Source organism: Elephas maximus, chromosome 7, assembly GCF_024166365.1.
Source record: "Elephas maximus indicus isolate mEleMax1 chromosome 7, mEleMax1 primary haplotype, whole genome shotgun sequence".
Classification (NCBI taxonomy): Eukaryota; Metazoa; Chordata; class Mammalia; order Proboscidea; family Elephantidae; genus Elephas; species Elephas maximus.
Genome location: NC_064825.1, coordinates 110,713,603 through 110,724,202, shown reverse-complemented (window position 1 = coordinate 110,724,202; position 10,600 = coordinate 110,713,603). Strand labels below are relative to the sequence as shown.

At 35.5% G+C, this 10,600-nt stretch overlaps 1 protein-coding gene across 1 annotated transcript; it reads right to left on the bottom strand.

Annotated features, from left to right (window-relative positions):
• Positions 1-8,459: 8,459 nt before the first annotated feature.
• LOC126079905 (olfactory receptor 10AG1-like) lies at positions 8,460-9,416 on the bottom strand. Its single transcript, XM_049891263.1, has one exon. It carries the CDS (start codon positions 9,399-9,401, stop codon positions 8,460-8,462), a length of 942 nt encoding a protein of 313 aa, XP_049747220.1. The 5' UTR covers positions 9,402-9,416.
• Positions 9,417-10,600: the final 1,184 nt, after the last annotated feature.

The window sequence follows — 10,600 nt, the reverse complement described above, 5'->3', positions numbered from 1 at the left end:
AATGGGTCTAGATAGGAATGCACACGTGTTTATTATTAATGTTCTTGGGGTTGTATGAATTAAAACCATTATTATGATAAAAAGACAGTATAAATCTTCAGCAAATGTTCCATCAAATCTTATATCAGATACCTCTTATATTCAGTGGCCAGAGGTTAGTAAATGCCACCTCTTAGAAAATGGAGACAATACAAAAAACAAGAAAAAAAAATAGAATAAATAATTGGTCTTTGCTCAAGAAAAGTATGGAGCTCTTTCTGGAATTCATGTACAGATCAACAAATTATATGCAAAATCAAATGCCTATTGTTATAAAGTATGTGATCAGATTTTATTTTCTAGTCAACTACAATTGTGTTAGCTGGTAGTAGATACCATGTAAATAATTGTGTCAAGAACATAAGTTCTAGAAGTTACCTCAGCAGTAATTAACACATTGGAGGAGATAGGGAGTAGAGACATAGAAGAAAAAAATAAATGCAAAGCTCTGAACAAATTTTGTAGAAGTGTAAAAGAAGCCATAGTCCTGTAATTGCTGATTGGTCCTGAGTAAACAATATAATGATTATTTAATATCTTCTTTGAATATTAAATAAGGTTTCACTGTCTTTTATCATATCTGTTGAGTGGGCTAATATATGAGCAACACTTTTTAGAAAAATACTGCATTTTTGCAGGAGAAATAATTGCAGATTTTCTTCTCTAGATAATTAATATTGTGGAATGTTCCATCCCTCAAAAAAAAAAAAAAAATTGGAACGATTACTCTCAAGAAGTTGAATACAAAATATAAGAAAACTAGTGAATTCACCATAAATTTTATGAAAATAAACCCAACATCTCAATTTTGTGAGGCTTTAAATTTTTCCAAATGCTTTTCCATCCTAGGCAGATATTTGAGCCATATTACAATCCTGTGAGTTATTAGGATATGTTATCATTATTATCATTTTACTAATTGTGAATATGATGGGAAAGATAGTGGACGGACTTGCTCAAGGTTTTGTTAAAGGAAAGAATAAAAATCAGTCATCTGAACTTTTGAGACATCACTGTCCCATGACATTGTGGTTCCTGCTTTGTTAAATTTCAGAAGAGAAAAATACCACCATCATCACTATCAAAATCTTCATCTTTATCATCAATATCATGATCTGTATAAATATGTATCAAATTCTTGTAACATATAAAATATTAATTACAAAGAGATATACACATATTTACTAGCATAAACAAAAAAGTAAATGCATGAAGGAAGAACATCATGTCGGATGATAAAAAAGCAAATGGCTTTTTGTTTTGGTTTTTATGATGTAGAAATATAAACACAAAAGAAGAACTAAAATTGTATTTTTTACACATGAGTACGATCATAACTAAAACTGCACAATGACATAATTATCAAAAGAACTGCCAATAGAAGATTTTAGGGAGAAATGACCTAAATAATCTCTTTATGTGAGCTGTTGATTAGAGAATCTGGAATTGGGGGAGTTGAACATTAATGCCTGTGTTTACAGAAGCTCACTTCTCTTGATAATGTTAGTTCAAAGGGTTAATTTCAAACACTTTAAAAAGGGCAAAAGGTGGCAAAGATTAGGCACAATAGTGCAAACACAATGGTGAGGACTTAGAGGAATCATGAAATAACTTCCAACCTTTTTTTCTCCTTTTTATCTCATTGATCTTTTCTTTTAAAATCTGAAATGGTATAGGAGTTGCTGTTTAGAATGCAGTCATGAAAGAGATGAAATAGGTGTAAACCATTATAGACTATATTGCTAAACAAGAATGCAGAGACCTCTGCAAAGGAAACTGGTTGAGACAGACAGGATTTTTATGTTGCAACATGTGCTCTGGCAGGACTTTACCAGGGAGAGAGTTAATGGATGTACATATTCTTTTGGGAATAAGGTTGGAGTAATTCCACATGTATGCATGGTAGATTAAATAAATATGTTCTCATTAAGGCTCTAAAATTTCTGGATTTTTCAAAGCATTTGAAGAAAGGCATAGTGATATGCATTTATCCATTCCCTCCTTTAACCACTTATTCAACAAACACACATTGTATCTACTATTGGCCAGTTTCTGTCATCACTCATCTGTCGGTTTGTTATAATGTGGTGAATTTGTGTTGTTGTGGCACTGGAAGCTATGTCACTGGTATTTCAAATACAAACAGGGTCACCCTTGGTGGACAGGTTTCAGCATAGCTTCCAGACTAAGACTGATTAAGAAGGATCTTGTGATCTACTTCTGAAAAGTTGGCCACTGAAAACCTTATGAATAGCAGTTAATCATTGTCTCATATAGTGCCAGAAGATGAGTCCTTCAGGTTAGAAGGCACTCAAAAATATGACTGGGAAGAGATATCTGCTCATAGTAGAGTTGACCTTAATGATGTGGATGGAATAAAGCTCTTGGGACCTTCATTTGCTGATGTAGCACTATTCAAACTGAAAAGAAACAACTGCAAACATCCTTTAAAATCAGAATGTGGAATGTATGCAGTATGAATCTGGGAAGATGGCAAGTCGACAAAAAATGAAATGAGATGCATAAAAATTGATATCCTAGACATTATTGACCTGAAAAGAACTGGTGGCGGCTATTTTGAAAAGGCCGATCATATGATCTATTTTGCCAAGAATGACAAATTGAAGAGCTATGGCATCACTTTCATCTTCAAAATGAACACTTCAAGATTTCTCCTGCAGTACAAGGTTGTCAGTGATAGCATAATATCCATATGCCTATAAGGAAGACCAGTTAATATGACTATTATTCAAGTTTACCCATCAACCAGTAAGGCCAAAGATGAAGAAATTCAAGACTTTACCAACTTCTGCAGTCTGAAATTGATCAAACATAGGATCAAGATGCATTGATAATTACTGGTGACTGGAATGGGAAAGTTGGAAACAAAGAAGAAGGATTGGTAATTGGAAATTATGGCCTTGGTGATAGAAATGTTGCTGGAGATTGTGTGATGGAATTTTGCAAGACCAATGACCTATTCACTGGAAATACCTTTTTTCAACACCTTAAATGGCAACCTTACACATGGTTCTCATTGAATGGAATACACAGGAATCAAATTGACTACATCTGTGGGAAGAGATGATGCAGAAGCTCAGTATCATCAGTCACAACAAGACCAGGGGCTGGTTGTGGAACAAACTATCAATTGTTCATAATCAAATTCAAGTTGAAGCTGAAAAAAATAGAACAAGTCCATGAGAGCAAAACTATGACCTTGAGTATATCCCACCTGAATTTACAGACCATCTCGAGAGTAGATTTGATGCATTGAACACTAGTGACCGAAGACCAGACGAGTTGTGGAATGACATCAAGGATATAGTATGTGATAAAAACAAAAGATCATTAAAAAGACAGGAAAGAAAATAAATACCAAAGCGGATGTCAGGAGAGATTCTAAAACTTTTTCTTGATCATAGAGTAGTTAAAGTTAATGGAAGAAATGAGGAATTAAAAGAGCTAAAGAAAGATTTCAGATGGTGGCTTGAGAAGACAAAATAATGTAATGTGCAAAAACCTAGAGTTAGAAAAGAAAAAGAGAAGAACACATTTGGCGTTTCTCGAGGTGAAGGAACTGAAGAAAAAATTCAAACCTGAAGTTGCAATACTGAAGAATTCTATGGACAAAATATTGAACAACTCAGTAAACATTAAAAGAAGCTGGAAGGAACACACAGAATCAATGTATCAAAAATAAATGGTCAATGTTCAGCCATTTCAGGAGGTAGCAAATGATCAAGAACCAATGGTGTTAAAGGAAAAAGTCCAGCTGTCCTGAAGATATTGGCAACAAACAGGCCTGTAGGAATTGACAAATGCCAATTGAGATGTTTCAACAAGTAGATTCAACTTTGGAATGACTCACTGGTCCATGCTGAGGAATTTGGAAGATAACTACCAGGCCAGCTGATTGGAAGATATCTATATTTGTGCCCATTCCAATGAAAAGTGATCCAAGAGAATACAGAAATTATCAAACAGTATCATTAATATCATATGCAAGTAAAATTTTGCTAAAGATAATTCAAAAGCAGTTGTAGCAGTACATTGATAGGGAACTGCCAGCAGGATTCAGAAGAGGAATTGAAATGAGGGATATCATTGCTGATATCAGATGGATTGTGGTTGAAAGCAGACAATATCAGAAAGATGTTTACCTGTGTTTTATTGACTATGCAAAGGCATCGGACTGTGTAGATTATAACAAATTATGGATAACATTGCAATGAATGGGAATTCCAGAACACTTAATTACACTCATGCAGAACCTGTATGACCAAGAGACAGTCATTCAAACAGAACAAGGGAGGACTCTGTGGTTTAAAATCAAGAAATGTGTGTCAGTTTTGTATCATTTCACTGTACTTATTCAGTCTGTAAGATGAAAAAATAATCTGAGAAACTGAACTATGTGAAGAAAACAGCATCAGGATTGGGCGAAGATTCATTAACAACCTGGGACATGAAGGTGACACAATTTTGTACAAAAAGAGAACAGGACTCGAAGCACTTGCTGATAAAGATCTAAGATTACTGCTTTCAGAATGGGATACACCTCAACATAGAGAAGAAAAAAATACTCACAACTGGACCAATAAGCAACATCATGATAAATAGGGAATATATTGAAGTTGTCAAGGGTTTCATTTTACTTACATCCACAATCAATGCCATGGATGCAGCAGTAAAGAAATCGAACAACATATTACATTGGGCAAATCTGCTGCAAAAGACCTTGTTAAAGTATTAAAAAGCAAAGATGTCATTTTGAGGACTAAGGCGCATCTGACTCAAGTCATGGTATTTTCCATCAACTCATGCATGCAAAAGCTGGGCAAAGAATAATGAAGATCAAAAAAGAATTGATGCCTTTGAATTACAGACTTGGCAAACGATATTGAATTTTCCATAAATATACCAGAAGACTGAGAAATCTGTCTTAGAAGAAGTACAGCCAGAATACTCCTTAGAAGTGAGAATCTTGAGACTTTGTCTCATGTACTTTGAACATGTTATCAGGAAATACCAGTCCCTGGAGAAGGACACCATGCCTGATAAAGGAGAGGGACAGGGAAAAAGAGGAAGAACATCAACTAGAGGGACTGACATACAATGACTGCAATAGTGGGCTCAAGCATAGCAACAATAGTGAGAATTGTGCAGGACTGGACTGTGTTTCATTCTGTTGTGCATTGGGTCACTAAGAGGAAGAATCGACTGAAAGAAGAACAACAATTTTAAAGTCAACAAATGTTAACTCAAAAAATTAGAGACTTACTTTAAATCATATTCTAAGGGTGTTTTTTTTTTTTTTTTATGGACAGTGTCCTAAAGGTGACACAATTGTGGCAGAAATAACATTTCATGCAATACTGGAACATCCTATGGATTTTCTGTAGCTGAGTAAAGTCAAATAATCACTTATTGTACTATCTATAATATTCTAGATTCAAAAAAAGAGAGAAAGTCACTCGTGGTCAGGTGGTTGGGGGAAAAGAATGGAAGGAATGCAGACAGAAATAAGAAACTGAGGAGGGGGAAAAAAAAAAGATACCAGGTGGTTGGGAGGAAGGAAAAGGAGGAAGCTAGAGACCAAGAAACCAAGAAAAATAATAAGAAAAAAAGAAATGCCCCAAGGGAGCCCACTGGAAGCAGGTCCCCAGCTGAGCCACACTGCACAGCCGGTCAAGAAGGAGCAGCAATAACACATAGTATCAGATGTTTATGAGAAGGGTAAGGAAGGAAGGTAGAGAGAGATAAGAAACTGAGAAAAAAAGAAAGAAAAAAAATGCCCCAAGGGAGCCCATCATATGCGGGTCCCCATCTGAGCGGCACTGCACAGCTTGTCAAGAAGGGGCAGAAATGTCACATGGTGCCAGGTTGAACCGCCAACCTTTAAGTTAGTAGTCAAGCGCAAACCATTTATACCACCTAGGAACCTTAGGAACCTTAGAGTCTAGTGTTATGTTATTTTATTTTTCATTTTCTTTTTCTTAATCAAAATTGATGTGATCATCATTCATGGCCTTTTTTTCCATCTGTATATTTTCTTTGAGAAGAGTCTGTTCAAACTTTTGCCAATATTAATTTTGTTGTTCTTATTACTGAGTTTTAGGAGTTCTATAATTCTCTCCATTTCGTTCTGAGTGGGGAGTAGTCCTGCACCTCCCTCCCCACTTGAGCTAGGTATGCCCATGTAAATGTGGACATAACTGACTTACTTCTGGGCAAAAACTTTTAAAGCAGATGAAAGCTTCAGCACATTCTTTTTAAACTGTAAGCCTGGTGATTGGATGTGTTTTTTTGGTTTTTATTTTTTTTGGATCTGTTGGTTTCATATATGAAAGATTCATTAGATAAGCCTAAAATACTGAAATGGAATAAGGTCAATTACAAAACAGAAGTAGGGAAATGGCACAAACAACTAACTGCTATCGTTTTATTATCCACAAGAATACAGACTTATTGCTTCATTTTTTTTTTATTTCATGGAAAACACAAGTTCATTGTAATAAGCACCAAAAATTAAGAAAAACCAAATAAAAATAATAGGACATTTACTCTGGAATATTCATCATTAACATTTTATGACATATTTCCATTCATCATATTCAATGTGTGTCTGTGTGTGTATGCTGTGTACAAGGTGTGTGTGTAATATATATTATTTTTATAACAGATACCTCTTTTTTAAAATGAATTCTCTCTCTTGTAATTTTCTCATCCCTCCTGTCATCTTCAGAAAACTAAAAAACAAAAGCAAAAACAAAAATTTGTGGATAATTTCATGTTTTTCTAAATATTGTACATATTTTAATATCTATTTTTACAACCCATAGGATTTTACTATACAGAAATCTTTAATTTGATGTACACATAAATCATGCCTAATGTTCAATGACACTAATATACCATCATGATTTATAAAATACATCCTCACTGAAAGGTGTTCTGTTCCCTCTAAGGAATGGTTTCTCTGGAAAGTCACTGTAAGGCCAAAATGTATGTACAGTCAACCCTCTATATCCACAGTGTCTTAGTCACCTAGTGCTGCTATAACAGAATTACCACAAGTGAACTGCTTTAAAAAAGAGAGACTTATTCTTTCACAGTCTAGTAGGCTACAAGTTCAAATTCAGGGTACCAGCTGCAGGGGAAGGCTTTCTCTCTGTGTCAGCTCTGAAGGAAGGTCCTTGTGATCCATCAGCCTTTCCTTGGGCTGGGAGCATCTCAGCATAGGAGCCTCAGTTCAAAAGGACGTGCTCTGCTTCCAGCACTGTTTTCTTGGTGGTATGAGGTCCCCAGTTTCTCTGCTCACTTCTCTTTTTTATATCTCAAAAGAGATTGACTTAAGACACTACCTAATCTTGCAGATCTCATCAATATAACTGCTGCTAATCCATTTTATTACATCATAGGAATAGGATTTACAACACATAGGTAAAACACATCAGATGATAAAATGCTAGACCATCATACAAGGGAATCATGACCTAGTCAAGTTGACAGACATTTTTGAAGGACATAATTCAATCCGTGACATACAGGTTCTGCATCCACCAATTCAACCAACCACAGAATGAAAATATTCAGTGGATAAGAGGGGTAGAGGAAGTTCCAAAAAACAAAACTTGAATTTGCTGCACACCCAGTACTATGTTGAAACCACATGAATGAAACAATGTGTAGTTATACCCTGCTGTAGCCTTCCACCATTTCAAGGATCCTCAGTCTCTCTCCAGCACTCCTCGTTTGAGGTCTCATGTCTTGTGATTACTCCCTAAACAACACTATGCTGTATAATATTTTTTTACACAGCATTTACATTGTATTAGGTATTAAAAATAATCTGGAGGTTATTTAAAGTACACGGAAGGTTGTGCATAGGTTACATGCAAATACTAAGCCATTTTATAAAAGGAACATAAGTGTCAGAAAGTTTTTGCATTCCAGGGGGTCCTGGAACCAATCCCCAGCTTGTACTAAGGGACCACTCTGTAGCTTTAATTAAAGCATATTAACAACCTGTTTTTTCAAATGAGTCTCAAAACTACATGGACACTCATGAAAATTAATTAAACGCTTTCCAATAAGTAAAATAACAGATTATAAATTGCATTTGAATTAATTAAATCAAACCCTAAAAAATTTCTTATTGAAGGAGAAAACCACACGATGAAATTATAGAATTACTAATGGAATGATTTGCTATCGGCTTACACATATTTGCTTATCCAACTTAATATATTACCTATATAAAGCTCTGACAAGATTACATATAATTTTTAATTTGGAAATAATTGCTGTGTATGTAAAGACAAGGTATAGTTAAAGGTATACATCTGTTGACATTTGATTAAAAATATGTGAGAAAGCAATTCTTATATGTTTAACTCATTCTTTACTGAAGTGAATTATTTACATAGCAATTTTTTCAGTGCAATCATGACATCTTTGTTCCTTAAACTATATATCATGGGATTAAACGTGGGAGTTAGGATAGTGTAGAAAAGAGAAAGCATTTTGTCAATTCCCTCTGAGTGTCTAGTGTTAGGTCTTAAGTATGTAATAATGCCTGATCCAAAGAATAACACCATAACCATAAGGTGAGACGAGCAAGTGGAGAAGGCTTTGGCTTGGCCTGTGGCTGATGGCAATTTCAGGATGATGGAGACGCTTTTACTATAGGAGCCCAGTATCAATGGAAATGGAACCATGACAAATAACACAGCAACTGTGTAGACCAACATCTCATTAACAAAGGTGTCCCCACAAGCCAGCTTGAGTATTGGGGGAATGTCACAGAAGAAATGGTTAATTTGGTCAGATACACAAAAAGGCAGAGAGAAAATCTGATATGTCTGCCCTATCTGAACTGGGATTCCAATGGTCCAGGAGATAGTCACCAACTGGATACAGACCCTGTGGTTCATGACTAGAGGATAGTGCAGAGGGTTACAAATGGCCACATAGCGGTCATAGGCCATCACTGCCAGGAGCAAACACTCTGTGCCTCCAAATATAAGAACAAAGCACATCTGTGTAGCACAGGCAACTAAGGAAATTCTTCTTCTCTGGGTCCCAAGATTCATCAGCAGTCTGGGGAGAGTAGCTGACACATAGCAGACTTCCAAGAAGGAAAAATTTACCAGGAAAAAATATATAGGGCTCTGGAGAGAGGGATCCATTTTTGTTATTAGGAATATGGTGCCATTGCTCATCAGGATAATGATATAGATGATTAAAAATAACCCAAAAAGAAACCACTGGAGATGTGGCGTGTCAGCAAAGCCCAAGAGAACAAATTCCACCAGTTCAGTTAGATTATCTTCTGGAGGTTTTTCTTGATGATTCATCTGTAGGAAAAGTACATTTAAATGTGCATTTCCTTTGCCTTTCTGTATTTCTTTGCCTCTTCTCTAAATTGCATTTAGATGTCTGGGTTGGATTTTATGATCACTGCAATTGTTTGCACTTTAAGAATGATGCTATTTATCTATGTCCCACATTTTCCTGTTAAACCACAGTAAACTGTCTCCTCACATTTACTTTAAGATCATTTCACTATGTTTTCGGAGCACAGCCCAGGCTAGGTCAAGCTATACCTGACTCAGCAAAGGCAGTGGAGCAATTGGCAACTGCTGGAGATGGACCCTCAGCTTTGCCATCTAATCTCACTTCAAATTAATTATACGTCTCGACAACCCTACTGTACTTCTCTATGCATTTTCTAGTCAAACCTCTCAAACACTGTCATAAATTATCTTCTAACATACATTTTCAACTGCCTATTTCAACATTTCATTCTCCTATGAGTTGATGACTTTAAGCCTATAGGTTCCTATTATAGAGTTCATATTAGATAGTTTAGAAAGAAAATGTGTGAGTATTTTATTTTGCATGAGGAATAAAACAAATTTTTGTAGGATATCAACTGGCTAAGACAAGAGGATTTATTCAAGGAAGTTATTTTGGGAACATTGATTCAGACATGACCAGTAAATGTAGTTACTCTGGAAAAACAGGGGTAGCATGGAGAGTATTTATTACCTGTGTGTATGTGTATGGAACAGGAGGAGGAAAGGTGTAAGCTGTTATGTTGTACCCACTGGGTTGCGTGTACCTGATTTTATTTTTGTTGTTCCTCAAAAAAAAAAAAAAAAAAAACTTCAAGTGTAATTGTTTCTAAACCCACTTTTCTTTAGAATAAAGAATATTGAGACTCACTAAGTGTGGATAATTTGATCAATTACACATAGGTTTTGTGACTGCAAGTCATTATCTATTTTTTTTTTAAAGGACTTGAGATTGACTCCGATTTCCATGATTTACAGGCATACTTCATTTTATTGAGCTTCACTTTATTTTGCTAAGCAGATATTAGATTTTTTTACAAATCTAGTATTTGTGGCAACCGTGAATCCAGCAACTCTATTGGTGCCATTTTTCCAACAGCATGTGCTCACTTCTTGTCTCTGTGTCTCATTTGGGTAATTCTCGCAATATTTCAGACTTTTTCATTATTATTATATCGGTTATGATTATCTGTGTGTCC